The sequence below is a fragment of the Meriones unguiculatus genome, chromosome 1 (genome assembly GCF_030254825.1).
Source record: "Meriones unguiculatus strain TT.TT164.6M chromosome 1, Bangor_MerUng_6.1, whole genome shotgun sequence".
NCBI lineage: Eukaryota > Metazoa > Chordata > Mammalia > Rodentia > Muridae > Meriones > Meriones unguiculatus.
Genome location: NC_083349.1, coordinates 31541438 through 31558483, shown reverse-complemented (window position 1 = coordinate 31558483; position 17046 = coordinate 31541438). Strand labels below are relative to the sequence as shown.

Genomic DNA, 17046 nt, shown 5'->3' with positions numbered 1-17046 from the left:
TATGGGTTGTATTGTTAGGCAACTGAAGAAGGTGCTACTACTGTTTTCTATGTTCTTGGTTTTTTTCTTCAGCCTCCAGCCTGAGGACCCCAATGGCTGTACCTTGTCCATATCCAACCCCCTTTGGAATTGTGCCCCATGCTGGTATGAATGGGGAACTGACCAGCCCTGGAGCTGCCTATGCTGGGCTGCACAACATCTCCCCCCAGATGAGCGCTGCTGCTGCCGCTGCCGCTGCTGCGGCTGCCTATGGAAGATCACCCGTGGTGTGTTTATATGCTTTATAGATCACAGAACACAGCATTTTTAATGTAGTTTATATAAGACAAGGTATTTATCGGATGATCTGAGTGTTTATTTATAAATTAAGATATATCTGATTATGGCTTTATTTCCTTGGGTAAGGTGAGAAAGTTTATGACTTCTTAAAATTTAGTAGTTATTCTGGCATTGTAAACTACAAAGTTAGACCAGACAGGAAAATAAATATAATTAAAGCCTTTGTTTCTGTCACAATCCTTAGTGATCAGTAGTGACTTTTTTCCATGTTCCAGTCCTGAATAAATGACTATTAAATCATAAACAGCATGTCATTTTATCGGTAGATACTTCTGTAAATGTCACCAAAATTATTTTCAAATCATCTGTTTTCTAAGGTTTAGGTGCCATGTTGTACAAGGTATAGCAAATGACTCTGTCTGTTGTTTTGCATGGGGACAATTTTAGGTGGGATTCGATCCACATCATCATATGCGTGTGCCGGCAATACCTCCAAACTTGACAGGCATTCCAGGAGGAAAACCGTGAGTATCTTTGGGTTCATTGTCTGCCAAGCTCCAGTCCTTGCTTGCGATTTGGAATTTGGGCATTGCTAAATGATAGGCTTTGAATTATTCTTCATTTTCTCTTAGCAAACAACAAGGCATAATAAGGTTGAATTTTGTGTGTTTAGTTTAAAAATCAAGCCTTCATGTAAAAATGTAAGTGGTAAAGGCAGCCCTGGCAGATAGGGCTTCTCCCAGTCTGTTGCTGATTTTAAGGCAGTTGTTCAGAAAGTGTGATATTTATATGCAAACTTAAGATGATTAGAATTAAACTTGTAGAGAACAGACACGCTGAACTTCAAAAAAAAAAAAAAAATCAGGACAATCTTCTGCTGAATTCTATTTCCAGAAAAGGTAGTTTGCTCATTTGGCTTCTATACTGTGAGCTGAGCATTTGGAATGTCTGTTCACACTCCCATAGAGTGATAACAGACCAAGTACAACACACCTCTTCCAGCCTCTTTTTATATATTCTAATCTCACCACATCCCATTCTACAGTCTTGGTTTCTGTATACTTGCGCTCCGGTTTGTTTGTTTGTTTGTTTGTTTGTTTCTTACTACCTAAGCAACAGTTCTAATAGGATTAGAAAAATTTAAGAGAAGACTTTTAAAGTAGTATTTGGCTCTTAAAAGAAGAAAGAAAGAAAAAAACTAAGACTTTTTTTCTTCCTCTAAAGAAAGGTTCTTGCCTCCTTACACACATGCGCATTTATTTGCGCGCATGCATGCGCACACATGTACTCACACCAATCTTTGATTGCCATCTTTTCTGAGATTGAATCCACAGCACATATGCTGCGTCCTTAGTCCCCTGCACTATCCAGACTTGATGAGCAGCCACACAAGTCTCCTCTCCTGGAGGCTCTCCTGGCTACTTGCCTATTTGCCCCTTATTCTTAATGATTCTCATCTATTAATGTTTTCTGTGTCTCACTGTCTCATTTCAGGTTTCTGTAGATGCTCTCTTTTTTTTGTAGGTTAAAAATCTATTTCTTTATTTATTATAATTTATTCACTTTGTATCATGGCTGTAGCCCCTCCCTCATCTCCTCCCAGTCCCACCCTCCCTCCTCCTTCTCCCCTTCTGCCCCTCCCCTAGTCCACTGATAGGGGTGGTCCCACTCCCCTTCTATCTGACCCTAGCCTATCAGGTCTCATCAAGGCTTGCTGTATCATCTTCCTCTGAGGCCCTGAAAGGCTGCACTCCCCAGGTAGAGGTAATCAAAGAGCCAGCCACTGAGTTCATGTCAGAGACAGCCCCTGTACTCCTTTACTAGGGAACCCACTTGGAAACTGGAGCAGCCTATGGGCTTCCTCTGAACAGGGAGGTTAGATACCCTCTTAACAGAGCATTCTGCCCTGGTAACTGTCTTTAAATACCATCCCTCTCTGGCTTCCTCCCTATTGTCATTTTCCTGTAATTTTTTTGATAAAGTGTTTCACTGTGTACCCCAAGCTGGTCTTGAATTTGTTGAGCCTCCTGCCTCTACTTTCTAAGTATTAGGCTGGTATTAGAGAGAGGCACCATCATGCTCAGCTTTTGAATGTTTCCTTACAGCTATTGTCTGCCTCTCCCTATTTGAATATGGCCTCTACAGGAGCAGAACAGAACTTTTCAAAAAATACAATGTTCCGAAATATATTGAATTAGATTTGTGGAATTGAAAAGTCCTGTTGGTATAAGATGCCAATATTTGGCTTATTAATAAGGGAAACAAGGCAAATTAGACTTTGAGTTCCTTGAGAGTTGAAGATATAAATATTAATTACCATAAAATCTTTTGCCCCGCCTTCTTATATTCTTGCCTTCCCCAGAGCCTCCTTCCCCACCCAAGTTCATGTTCTTTCCCTCTCAACAAAAGTGTGTGTGTGTGCACATGCATACACTCTACATATGGATTCCATGTTGTATTGGCCAACTACTCCTGATCATGAAGCTTGGCCTTCAGAGTGGTTGATATACGCACTATCACTCCATTGAAGATTTTCCCTGTCTCACTAGCATTTGTAAATTGCTTCTTGCTTAGTTGTGGGACTCTATGCCCACAACTAACTTTTCCACCCTGGAATTTTATCTGGTTTGAACTTTTGCAAATCTTATACATGCTGTCAGAGTCTCTGTGAGTTCATATGTACATTAGCACTATTGGGTCAGAAAATACCGTGCCCTTGGAATCATCTACTATCTTTGGCTCTTAGAAACTTTGCACCTGTTCTTCCACATAGATCCTGATCACTCATTGATGGACATCTAGGCTGTTTCTATTTTGTGACTATTAAGAATATAGCAGAATACTACATGGATTAGGCAGCATTTCTGTAGTACGATGTAGAGTCCCTTAAGTATAAGCCCAAGAGTGGTATAGATCAGCTTTTTGAGGAACCCACACCAATTTCCATTGTGGTTGTACCAGTTAGCACTCCCATCAACAACAAATACTCAGTTACAGAAGTAACTTCCAAACCTGGAGGGCAAGGGAGCACGCCCAACACTGAGGAGACAGAGGCAGGCAAATCTCTGAGTTCAAGGCCAGCCTAGTCTACAGAACGAATTCCAGGACAACCAGACTTGAAGCAAACAAAAAAGAACTGTGCGAAAAATACTGCATAGCTCACAGCTGATGCTCACAATGCAAGTTTATTCAAAGAGTAAATAAATATATAATGATGTCTTCTTTCTCTGGCTCCCTTTGCTTGTTTCTTTAGTATTACATAGGCACTTTCTTGTCACCATAGTGTCTCCTTAACATTCTTTTTCTCCCCGTTTCACCTGCCCTTCAGTGGTAAGCATGCTTGACTGACCTTGACTCTTTTTTGTTTTCTATCTGCTGAATAAAATTAAAGGTTCTTCCTCCTATAACTAACTTTACTACAGACCCTAATCCAAATGTCCCAGTTACATCAAACATGCTGGCTGCATAGCCAAGTTGTTCAGTAAATATTTGGCTTATTAATAAGGGAAACAAGGCAAATTAGACTTTGAGTTCCTTGAGAGTTGAAGATATAAATATCAATTACCATAAAATTCTGTGTACCTGTGTGTGCTCTGCAAATAGTGGTTGACTAACAAGTTTTGTTGACCAAAGAACTCTGAAGGTGAAAGATTGGTCTGTTTCAAGCAGTGACTAAATAACAAGGTCAGAGGATTAATCAAATAACTCAAATGCCTCTGAGTTCCATATGAACTGAGAGGAGATGGAAGGGCTCCTTTAAGAAAGAGGTACAGTCCTTTTTCAAAGGCTGTTAGTAGTCACCAAGTAGGTAAACAGCAAAGGGAGTAGAGTGGATGAGTTGAAGGGTTCTTGGTGCAGGTCAGCCTTGAGGTACAGGAGTGTTAGTGTGTTTGGAATATTTAAAGAAGCAGTGGTCGCCTTGGTCTGGGGGTCATGCCACTTTGAGCACTATAGAATTGCAGCCTGTCTGGATGCTGTCACCATGCTACTGAGCCTGTGCTTGAGCCTCTGCCTTCAGTCTTGATTACTGACATAAACATCTCAAGTTTCCACTGCCACATGAATGGACAGCTGCCATGCTTTCCTGATAATAAATATGTCAGAAAGTAGTTTGTTGGGGTTTTGTTTTTGTTTTTTTCAGTCCTTCATATAGTTGGGCTCTAGATGGTCACATGGTAGGTACTCAGAGTACTGATGAAATTTTTACTAAAAACCTTGAAGGGCGTTTGTGTCTTTAAGAGCCAGGGTTCTCTGGGAAAACACAAACAACCCTCTCCCCCCCCTTCCTCCTCTCCCTCTCCCTCCCTCTTCCTCTCCCTCTCCCTTCTCCCCCTTCCCCCAAGAGCCATTGTCCACATGGGGGGTGTCTCTGAAGAAGAAAAAAAAAAACACAACCAACTCTTTCTTCCCTTTTCTCTCTCTCTGAATTCTCAAAGTTTTTTGAAACCCATTTGATAAGCCTTGGATGGGATTTTTTTTTTTTTAAGAAAGTGTTATTAAGTATATTAACTAGCAAGGTAAGTGGTGGCACACTCCTTTTATAACAGCACTCAGGAGGCAGAGGCAGGTAATCTTTGAGTTCAAGGCCAACCTTGGTTTACAGCATGAATACCAAGACAACCGGGGCTTCACAGAAAAACCCTGTGTTGAAAAAACAAAAAGAGTGGGGGAAAATCTAACACTGCCTGAACTTGGAATAACCTTTCTTTTCTTCTTGGAAGATTTAGTCTTTGTGACCTCTTAATTGCTATATGAATTAGCCTTTTCTCAGTTGTCCTCTCTGAGAGGAGCAGCCTTTGTTTTCAAGCCTGAACTAGAACCTGGCTCTCCTAAAGTCACCCTTTCTTCTACATCCCCCTAAGAAGGTGCCCTTTCCTTTTCCTCACAGCCTACAGACCAGCATGCCAATGGTGTTTCCTGATGAGTTAGATTTCTCACTTCTGTGAAAACCCTGCTTCTTTCAGACCTCTACTATTTAAAAACACCCCAGTATATACCGTGATGGAGTTTCCGCTAAAGACCTGAGTGTGACTAGGTGTCAAACTCCTGATGGCTCTGTCACCAGGATCAGCTCTAGTGAAAATCTGCCTTATTCTATTTCAGCTACCTCTATTAAAATCTCTATCACCGCTCCAGATGTCACATCCAGAATCTAAGCATGGCCGTACCTGCCTTCAGAAGCTAGGTTCTGTGAATTGGCAATTCCTGCTCCCAGCATTCCCACCATCTATGTTTACAGTCCTCAGAATCTCACTATTCTGAGGTCACACATTGGTGTGGCTCCAAGTTCTCTTTACTCCACTTGAAAAATAACCTCTGTCTATTCACTTCCTAGTTTCCCAACCCTTCCCTCGGCAGCTGTGGCATGCCCTCAGTGCTGGGCTAACTTTTTGTAAACATGACCAGCCTAGACCCTCACAGTAAGGAACTGTAAAGTATTGATTTCAGTTACTTCTCTGTTTGATAAAACACTGTGACTAAAAGCAGCTTGTGGAAGGTGTTTATTTGGTATGTGATTCTAAAGGGCTAAGAGTCCATCGTGCAGGGAAGCAGCAGGAGGCCATAAGGTGGGTGTAGCAGGTAGCTAAGAGCACGTATCTTCAAATGGAAAGAGGAAGCAGACAGCAAACTGTAGTGCAGGCTTTTACTCTCAAAGCCCTCCATACTTCTTCCAACAAGGGTGCACCACCTAAAGCTCCCTAAATAGTACAACCAACCAAGCAACAAAAATAGTCAAATGCCTGACAACCTAGGGAGCATGTTCCGTTCAAACCACCACACTATCTCAGCTTTGATTCTGATCCTGTATGTGCTTTAGTCTAAGTTCCTACCTTTCATACATCCACAAATTCTTTCTCTTGGTATGGTACATATTTCTCAAAAAGGGCTGCCATTTCTAAGAGCTACCAAAATAGGCTCAGCTCCTTCTCACCTGCCATTAGTATTTGCTTCCCCCTAAAGTTGACCTGCATCTGAGCAGGCTCATTACCTCCTTGCTAACAGTTGCGTTTTAAAAGTAGAATTGATTGGCGAAGACTTCACGTCCAGTTTATACCAAACATTTTTTTACATCACAGGGCTTTTAAGGGTGTGAACTGGAAATGGAAGTGGAGTACACTTTGTGGTTTGGGCACTTTTTCAAGTTCTCATTTCTTTTGTGTTTTTTAAAATTTGTGATTTTTGAGTCTGATCAATGTGTGAAAACTTTTTTTTTTTTTGGCACGTCTTCCATTTGAATGTATACCTACAGAATCTGAACTCTTTAGAGCTTCATAAATTTGGCTTACTGATCTCCATTAATAACTCATTAGAGTGAATCCATTTATAGGTGAGCTCTATCACAGGCCATAGAACCACTGAAAAATACAAAGCAATGAAAGTTTAGAGTGAAAAAGATAGGTACTACATGTGTATACATATATGTATACACACACACACACACACACACACACACATATATATATATCTGAAACTGGCTGTCTTACTTGGTTCTCTGTAAACTATAGACTCATCCTCTTTTTGAAGTTAGAATTGTATTCAGCAAGACTAGGTAACTAATGATGTCACACAGCAACTATTAAACAACCAATTGGTATTTGGTTATGGACCTAGTCCCATGACTTTAAAGCCTATGTTACTATGCTGTACTGGATCCATTTGAATTCATTCATTCATTCATTCATTCATTTTGTGCATCTCAAATGGCACTAAAAAAAGGATTTGCTCTCTGATTTTTCTCTTTTGTTATATTAGATGGTTTAATAACATTTTCAAGGAAGGTTGATTAGTTGGTAGAGTGTGTTTCTAGTATGCATGAAACCTGGGTTTTATATTCATCACTGTATAAATCAGACATGCTAGGGCATACCTGTAATCACAGCACAAGGGAAGTAGAGACAGGCAGGCCAGATATTTAGAGTCACCTTCTACTGTTTTGTGAGTTTGAGGCCAACCATAGATACATAAGACCCTGTTCTAAAAGAAAACAAGCAAAAGCTAATGTCTTCTACATTGTTCTCCTGTTTTTTCTTCCTGTACCCTAGAGCATATTCCTTTCATGTTAGTGCTGATGGTCAGATGCAGCCTGTCCCCTTTCCCCCTGATGCCCTCATTGGACCTGGAATCCCCCGACATGCTCGACAGATCAACACTCTCAACCATGGGGAGGTGGTGTGTGCAGTGACCATCAGCAACCCCACAAGACACGTGTACACAGGTGGCAAGGGCTGCGTTAAGGTCTGGGATATCAGCCATCCTGGCAACAAGAGCCCAGTCTCTCAGCTGGACTGCCTGGTAAGTGAGAAGGGATAACAGAGACTGTGATGGTAAGAAAAATCATATCAGTCCCAAGAGGATAAGTAGGGGTTTTCTCTCAGAATGATCCAGTTCTTCCTGGATGGTATGTGCACCTGTACAGTCTGCATTCATCTTGTCTCCAGGGTCAAAGGTAAATCACTTGGTTCAAGAATACTGAGAGTTCACACATTGCTTCTACAGAGCATACCTGAGAACTTTGTCAAGTCAACTATTCATGTGGCTACGAAGCCCATAGCTGGTCAGTTACCGTTTCTCCTCGGGTTACACAGGAAATTGAAGCTTAGTTTTCTTCCCTTCTGTCAGAAGAATCTTTTTTTGGTGCATCATTTAGTATGACATAATGAAGTATACATACATAAATAAGATTTTCATAAACTTATGAACAGGAAAGTCATTGTCTTTTTCCTGTCTTGCCTCCTGATGATGGCATTTCACTGAACCCACAATGCTTGTTAGTTGTATATAGCAAGGCTAGGCCAAAAGAGCCAACTGTCAAGTGGCTTTCACTGTGATGTGGCTTTAACACCAGGACCCTTTGTCCTCAGCAAAGTATGCCAGGGATTTAGAGTTTAGGGAACTGTAGTGGTGTGTACACAGACCATGTGGATCTATGTGTACAGATTACATCCACAGTTGTTTAATTTGGTGGTGGGAGTAGCACTAGATCTTTGCATTTGGATGCTAATTAAGATTAAATATCTTGGTACTAAATTTTGTAGATCAAGTTTAAGTACTTCCTTAATTTCATGTAATTTTGCAACATTAATCTACTTTATCATTGTCATAAGTATAAATGGCTCATTAAACCAGAAGGGAACATGATACTCTTATGGATTTCTGTTCTCATATTAACGCTGTTTTCCTTTCCTCATGAGTAATTTTGTGATGGCTTTTGTCTTCATAGAACAGGGATAACTACATCCGTTCCTGCAGATTGCTCCCTGATGGTCGCACCTTAATTGTTGGAGGGGAAGCCAGTACACTGTCCATCTGGGACCTGGCAGCGCCAACCCCTCGCATCAAGGCAGAGCTGACGTCCTCAGCCCCTGCCTGCTATGCTCTGGCCATCAGCCCTGACTCCAAGGTCTGCTTCTCATGCTGCAGCGATGGCAACATCGCAGTGTGGGATCTGCACAATCAGACCCTGGTGAGGTAGGTCAGCTGAATTCACTTGTGTGCAGTAAGGGAGAGCTAATTTACCACATGGTGTTCAAAGCTTTGTGTGTATCTGTGTCTGTGTCTGACTTTTGGTATGTGTAGTTTGTGTATTTGCAAAATCTTGCTTCCATACTATATTTTATGAAATAAGTGTTTCATTTTATACATACATACACACAGCATTACTGATTCAGAGTTTTAGACGTAAAGGTTATTTTTATGTAATGAATGTTGTCAGGACCTCATGGGTTCCTTAGGTGTCTGTAATTTCTTATCTTTGCCTGCTGACACCCATCATTGCCCTTAGCTCCTTGGTGAACAACCATAGTATATGGTTCTAGTTTAAGTGCTGCATGTGTCAAAACTTCAGCAATGGTTGTATGGTGTTTGCCATGGGCCAGTGCTAGTGGGTTGCTGTTTGTGCTCACATGGCCTAAATTGCCTGTGTTCTCATATTTAAGGACAAGTAGACAAGCAGGTTTATAGGAATGAGAACAAACAGTATGCTCAAGGAAAGGTTGTTAGAAAATTGGGAACTTTAGCTATGAGTAGGGCCCTGTATGGGAAGATAAGACCCTTTGCACTCTTATTTTGAAGGGCTGCAATTCCAAAAGGAAAATAATTGTTGTTCTTGTGGCTTAAGGGTAAGGTTCAGATAGACAAGGTCATCCTTGACTATGAAGTGAGGAAGCACTTTGAATTCTTTCCATCATGCCCCAATGTACATTTTACATTTTACCAGAAGTGTCCCTGGGCAGTGGATCACACTGAGTGTACATCCTTTAGCTGTTTCTTGTAAGAATGGCCTTTCCCTCCTGCAATGCCAACACAAATACATGATATGTTTCATTAATTTGAATACTTAGAAAGTATAAACCAAATGAGATCTCTAGATAAACCCTGCATTGATTTTGATCAGCAAAGGATTCCCATTTTCAAGGGCTTTCCCTCCCTCCATTTTTAGGCAATTCCAGGGCCACACAGATGGAGCCAGTTGTATTGACATTTCTAATGACGGCACCAAGCTCTGGACAGGTGGTTTAGACAACACTGTGAGGTCCTGGGACCTGCGTGAAGGACGGCAGCTGCAACAGCACGACTTCACCTCTCAGGTGTGGACTGTGTGCGGGTAACGTGAGCTACCAAAAGAAAAAGTGGTGCACTTGAATATGAATCTGTGGAGATAATCTTTTAGACTTGGTTCTTTCTGCACATTTTTAATTTTGTTTATTTTCTTGATATTTAAGAGTATACCTCCCAGTTAATAAGACCTCGTTCTCTGCAGCGCTATCATTTGTTTTAATTCCAGATCTTTTCTTTGGGCTATTGCCCAACTGGAGAGTGGCTTGCAGTGGGGATGGAGAACAGCAATGTGGAAGTGTTGCATGTCACCAAGCCAGACAAATACCAGTTGCATCTTCATGAGAGCTGTGTGCTGTCACTCAAGTTTGCCCACTGTGGTAAGCAAGCACCTTCTGTTCAGTTTCTATCGACCAGAGAGATTGCTTGGTTCTTCTGTTGACTCATTCAAAGTTGAGTCTTTTTATTTTGTTAATGAGTCTCTCATCACAACTATATTGTGTACTTAACCATGCATGCTTTCCTAACAAGCTATGCAAATTGCTGGCCTTAATCCATTTTTTTTTCCTTATCATAACAATCAGTGACTCATGAAATCCAGAAGGTAAGGTGGGTGGGCTTTACTTTTAAAGTAAAAAGATATTTGTTATAAATAGGATGAGTTTCTATATTAATTCAGCACCTTATGAAGCAAATGACAAAGTAACACAAAATGTTCTTCCTGTAGGCAAATGGTTTGTAAGCACTGGAAAGGACAACCTTCTGAATGCTTGGAGGACACCTTATGGGGCCAGCATATTCCAGGTAATACCTAGCTTACTCTATGACCAGCTGCTGTGTGCTACCTGCAGTGGTTAACTCTACCGTCTCCATGCATCCTATGGGCACCGGACCTACTTACATGTTTGAGAATATGTTGGGGCACCTGATACCATTTCATCAGGCAGAGCAAGAACCTGCCCAAAGCAGGGAGGGGGATTATTTACACAAGGGTCTTTTGTGTGATTTCTGATTCAGTGTCACTACTAATCCTGAAATACTCATGACTCAATCCTCTATATTTCAATTGGGATTTTAGGTCTTCTGTGATATGTTTGTGTTAATTATGCATTTTCTTTTTTTTTTAAGTTCTTTTTTTCTTAACTTTTATTAATTACACTTTGTTCACTTTTTATCCTTCCATAAGCCTTTCCCTCCCCCCCCCCCCCGGGCCCTCCCTCCCTCCCCCTTCTTCACACATGCCCCTCCCCAAGTCCACTGATAGAGGAGGTCCTCCTCTCCTTCCTTCTGATCTCAGTCTATCAGGTCTCATCAGGAGTGGCTGCATAGTCATCTTCTGTGGCCTGCTCCCCACTCAGGGGGAGGTGATCAAAGAACAGGCCAATCAGATTATGTCAGAGGCAGTTCCTCTTCCCATTACTATGTAACCCAGTTCCACACTGAACTACCATGGGATATATCTGTGCAGGGATTCTAGGTTATCTCCATGCATAGTACTTGGTTGGAGTATGAGTCTCTGGGAAGACCCCTCTGTTCAAATTTTCTGGTTTTGTTGCTCTCCTTCTGGAGTTCCTGTCCTCTCCAGATCTTACTATTTCCCACTTCTTACATAAGATTCCATGTACACTGCCCAACAGTTGGCCGTAAGTCTCAGCATCTGCTTTGATAGAATGCAGGGCAGAGCCTTTCAGAGGCCTTCTGTGGCAGGTTCCTGGCTTGTTTCCGGTTTTCTTCTTCTTCTGATGTCCATGCTCTTTGCCTTTTGGGATGGGGATTGAGCATTTTAGTCAGGATCCTCTCTCTTGATTAGTTTCTTTAGATGTACATATTTTAGTAGGTTTATCCTATATTATATGTCTATATGAGTGAGTATATACCATGTGTGTCTTTCTGCTTCTGGGACAGCTCACTCAGGATGATCCTTTCCAGGTCCCACCATTTGCCTGCAAATTTCATAATTTCCTTATTTTTCATTGCTGTGTAATATTTCATTGTGTAGATGTACCACAATTTCTGCATCCATTCTTCAGTTGAGGGACATCTGGGCTGTTTCCAGCTTCTGGCTATTACAAATAAAGCTACTATAAACATGGTTGAGCAAATGTCCTTATTGTGTGCTTGAGCCTCTTTTGGATATATGCCTAGAAGTGGTATAGCTAGATCTTGAGGTAGAACTATTCCTAGTTGTCTGAGAAAGCACCAGATTGATTTCCAGAGTGATTGTACAAGTTTACATTCCCATCAGCAGTGGAGGAGGGTTCCCCTTTCTCCACAACCTCTCCAGCATGTGTTGTCACTTGAGTTTTTCATCTTGGCCATTCTGATGGGTGTAAGGTGAAATCTCAGGGTCGTTTTGATTTGCATTTCCCTGATGGCTAATGACATTGAGCATTTCTTCAAGTGTTTCTCTGCCATTTGATATTCCTCTACAGAGAATTATCTGTTTAGCTCTGTTCCCCATTTTTAATTGGATTACTTGGTTTGCTGCTTTTCAGCTTCTTCAGTTCTTTCTATATACTGGATATTGGCCCTTCTGTCAGAGATAGGGTTGGTGAAGATTCTTTCCCAATCTGTAGGTAGTTGTTTTGTTTTGATGACAGTGTCCTTTGCTTGACAGAAGCTTTTCAGTTTCATGAGGTCCCATTTATTGATTGTTGCTCTTAGAGCCTGTGCTATTGGTGTTCTGTTCAGGAAGTTGTCTCCTGTACCAATGAGTTCTAGGGTCTTCCCCACTTTTTCTTCTAACCAATTTAATGTGTCTGGTTTTATGTTGAGGTCTTTGATCCACTTGGACTTTAGTTTTCTATTTTAACCTTGAACATTTTACTTAAATACTTTTATGAGTACTATCAGTTCTCTTCTTTTCCAATTATTTTATTCACTATCTTTTATCAGTTCTTTTTCCCAATAATGTTCAGAAAGGTCCAGTCAAACTGGACTGATTTTATAAACTTGCCACTTTTTAGTGGCAGAATAGGGTTTTATGTCATAGTTTGGGAAATTATCTGTAAAAAACACCAAAGTTAGATGTGGTATAAATACAGACATGTACACAAATATCTCTCTCTCTCTCTCTCTCACTCTCTTTTAACAGATGTGTTTAAATTTCATAAGGGAGCTAATGACTCCTCATTTTTAATTTGTAGTTAGAATTCTCTTACCTTTTGTTTCATACTTGAAACTAATATAACAAACTTGCAGGTCCCTTAACAAAACAGCATTAAGTATTCGTAGAGCTGATTAGCTGTCTGAATCTAAAATAGACTGTCATGCAGGGTTTAGTATGACAGAGCAGCTAATTTAATTGTTCTGATGCTTATGCATCTCTCCTTCCCTTTCTTTCTTTATGAGACAAGGTTTTACTAAGTAGGGCTCACTGGCCTGGAACTCACAGAGATCTACCTGCCTCCCCCTGCAGGTGCTAGGATTAAAGGCGTGAGCCACCATGCTTATACTGGGAGTTTTGTGACCTGTTAGGTACACAAACTAAAAGAAAAAAAAATACTAGACTGCATCTTTTATATTAAACACAAGTATTATATCTATGTATATGCTGGCTTGGGCATTTTAATTAACTGTTTCAGTAAAGAAGTCTAGGAGACATGCAGTGTGTTGGGTACTTGTCCTCCATGTAGTTTCCAGTGCTCTAGGTGTTCTTAAGGGCACTCGTTTAAGCCCTGCGGGCAGATCTGCCCTCATTCCTTCATTGCCCCGCCCCTTCAGTGGATTGTGTCTGTTCCCAACTGCTGAATTTGACTTGCATGTTTCTATGTCTTATGCTGGTAGTACTGTTTACTAGCATCTGCCAGTACTTGTTAGGACCTGGGCTATGCGTGCTGCTTTGTGGCACCACTTAGATGCAGGCTACCTGGCAAGGTTTTCTCATGTCTTGAGTACCCTACTCTGTACTTTCTAGAGAATAGAGGGTTGGTTGTTTGGTTCTTACTTATTTTATGTTTGTTTTGTATGCTTGCATGTCTGTGCCCCATGTTGCATACCTGGTACCCAAGGGAAACAGAAGAGGTTGTTGGACCCCTGGAAATGAAGTTATAGTTGTAAATTGCCATGTGGAGTCTGGGAACTAAACCTTTGTTCTCTAGAAGAGCATTCAGTGCTCTGAACCACTGAGCTATCTCCTGAAGCCCAGGGATAGAATTTAAAATAGGGCCTTGTTTCATTGGCAGAGTACTCTGACCATTGAGTTACCTCTCTCTTTGCTGCCTTGAGAGCAAGAACCATCAGCCTAAGCTGGGGAAGAGCTCTCTAAAGTACTGCCATGTCTAGGAATATTGGGGCTGCCCTATATCTGCAGGGCTTCTGGGTGTTCGTGGAGCACATTGGCTGTGTTTCTGCTCCACACCCATCAGTCTTGCTTCTTAGTACCTGTATGTGACATTCTTGATATATTTCTTTCATAGTCCAAAGAATCCTCATCGGTGCTTAGCTGTGACATCTCTGTGGATGACAAGTACATTGTCACTGGCTCTGGAGACAAGAAGGCTACGGTTTATGAAGTTATTTATTAAGGACAAATCTTCGTGCAAACTGGACTCCTCCTTGTAGCACTTTGCGCTATTGTACTTTTTTGTTCACCCCTCCCCCACATCTAAAACCAAGGATTTCCAGTACTCACATTGCAGTTGTGGAGTTTGATCCTTTACATAGCCCTACTTCCTCCTTGCTATTGAATTGTGAATACTCATTAAGAACCTGTGATACCAAATCTTCAGCTATCGACTTGGAAGAACATGGAATACCTAACAGTGAATGGAATCTTTAATTATGTATTATATCTGTAATATATTTATTTTGTTTAAAGAAGGCTTTCTAACAATGACTGACTAAATAAAGCTGTTCGCTCCTGCATTGATAATGAAGGTGCATTGTATTTGATGCTCCATCCCCTCCATTTTGGTAGGGGAGGGGAAAGGAAGGTTTAAAATAACTGATTAAAAATGTCACTAAATGTAGACTATTGACTGTATAGAGACGTGAAATGTATAATTACACATGGAAGCAATATGTTGCAGTGTTGTTATAAGGTTGTTTTGTTTTCTACTTATATTAAAAACATTTGGAAATTTGGCTGAACAAGTAGAATATGACAGGCCAAGTACTATTCCTTTGTGTCTATTTGGGAAACTTTAACTAATGTCTATCACTTTAGATTACATTCAACAAAAATAATTGGATGTTTTTCTTTTTTCTTTTTTAGTTGTTGACAAGTACCTTTGTATTATGTTTTTAAGTCCCTTTTATATTGTAATATAGTCAAACAAATTAAATTGGGCCTCAAAGAGAGAACTTAATTTTTTCTAAATATGTTGCCAAATTTACTGGCAGGGGGAGCTGTTTGTCTCTCGGCAATTGTATCGCTCTGAGACATGGTGGGCTGTTTTGTGGCATGCTCTTTAGGAGCAGCAGGTACAAGAGCGCTGCCTGCCTACCCCTGTGCTAGGCAAGTCTTTCACACACACACACACACACACACACACACCGCCAGCAGAGGGGTAAAAGAGCCCATCCTCTGAAAGCCACAAAAAAAGAGACTCTCCTGGGATGGTGACTTGCTTTCTTTACCTCTGGTTCTTTCCATGTCTTAGTTGGATGTCCCTGAAATGGACACAGGCTGTGCCATTGTGCCAGAAACATTGTGTTATCTTTTATGTTGTTGTTGTTGCTGTTAAACTATAACATGTGACTCCCTTTTTATTATTTTTGTTTGAATGCTTTAAAAAGATCTTTTAAGTCTGTGGATCTGCTGATGTACAGTGCCTTTGCTGCTATGGATCAAAATCAAAAGAACTGTGTAGATAAACTTTATTGTATAAGTAGAAAATCACTTAATTTCATACTAGAAATGGATGGATGCTGCAAGTTGAAATGGACTGTCATTGACGTTCTTCGTGTGGTAGCAAAAAAAATGGTGTCTTAAGTGCTTAGTGTTTGATGTCATTAACAGTTTCATAAAACTCTACAGTGTAGAAAGATTTTGATACTAAACTGTGCATTGTACATAGTTCTAACGCATTGTATTGGCCACCAGTACTTCTATGATGGTAGATTGTTTGTGCATTCAGACTTTTAAGCATTAAACATAAATAACTTCTAGAATGCTTATTTTTCTAATTATTTTACTAATTTCTTTGTCTATGCCACTCCCTATATTAAAAATTATTAGTTATATTTAAATCAGATTGTTAAGTAGTATGGGTTTGAACTGTTGCTAAGTTTCCCCCCTCTTCCTTTGAGATAACCCAGAAAGCATGAAAGAAGTTGTGGAAAGCAGGTGGTGACCAAATATTTACTGAACCCTTCAAACTTGAACCATGTAAATTTGTACTGTCATTCTAGTACAGTAACCACTTGCATCTATTTAAGCTTAATTCTTAGAACTAATTAATAATAGAAATCTTCTTTGCTAGTAACATTGACTACATTTCAAGTGTTCATTTGTCATTCTCTGTTCAGTGGGAGCCTGGGTGGTCATTCTTCATTCCATAGGTCTGACATTCCCTGTGCTGCTGCAATGAGATCAAAGGTCCTGGGGCTAAAGTACATTCTGTTTTGTTTTGTTTTGTTTTTGTAGTTAGCTCTATTTCCCAAGGCATTCCAAAGCCTATGGCAATACCAAAGTGTTACAGCTCTTTGGTTAAGCTGTTGTGCTAAGCACTGCAGAGGCTGGAAACTGGCCAGAAGGCAAGTCCAGTGAGACACAGATCAACTGTAGCATGAGGCCAGCCGACCAGCACTCAAGTTCAGGGTAGTACAGAAGCTCGAGGGTTGGACAGCCAAGTTCAAGTATTCAGCAGTGATAGTGATTCTTCCCCAGAATCAATGAATCTCAGATGGTCTTGAAGTGAGAGCCTGTGCATTTCTTTCTGGCGGAAGTCAAGGACAGTGTACACCTGGGGCAGTGGGAGCAATTCCGAGGGCAAGTGTGTTTGATCCAGAGGGGCCAGGGGTGCTGGGGGTGCTTAATCTATGTGTGCCAAAACAGTCTTATCATTAGAGGGGACAAGCGGTACTTAATTATCCTGTGGGTGGGAGAAGTGCTCCAGGTAAAGTCAAAGGTCACTGATGGAAAGACAAGACAGCAAGGCATCTTGTCAGCATAGGGTGGGTATCTCCAGGAATCTCCAGGTACTTGCTGAACAGGTTTCTTATCAGAAAAGGGTCCATGCCTGTGATCTTTCTCTGAGGACTATGTGA

At 40.9% G+C, this 17046-nt stretch overlaps 1 protein-coding gene across 13 annotated transcripts in view; it reads left to right on the top strand.

The window, feature by feature from the left end:
- Positions 1-15948, top strand: part of Tle4 (TLE family member 4, transcriptional corepressor) — a 134851-nt gene extending 118903 nt beyond the window's left edge. For all 13 annotated transcript variants that reach the window (XM_060387099.1, XM_060387143.1, XM_060387106.1 and 10 more), the window contains 8 exons: positions 73-266; positions 727-803; positions 7323-7572; positions 8501-8748; positions 9719-9866; positions 10064-10214; positions 10562-10638; positions 14253-15948. In XM_060387099.1, coding sequence (XP_060243082.1) covers positions 73-266; positions 727-803; positions 7323-7572; positions 8501-8748; positions 9719-9866; positions 10064-10214; positions 10562-10638; positions 14253-14360 — 1253 coding nt within the window. In that variant the 3' untranslated portion in view covers positions 14361-15948. The remainder of the gene's footprint in view (positions 1-72; positions 267-726; positions 804-7322; positions 7573-8500; positions 8749-9718; positions 9867-10063; positions 10215-10561; positions 10639-14252) is intronic.
- The last annotated feature ends 1098 nt before the right edge of the window (positions 15949-17046 follow it).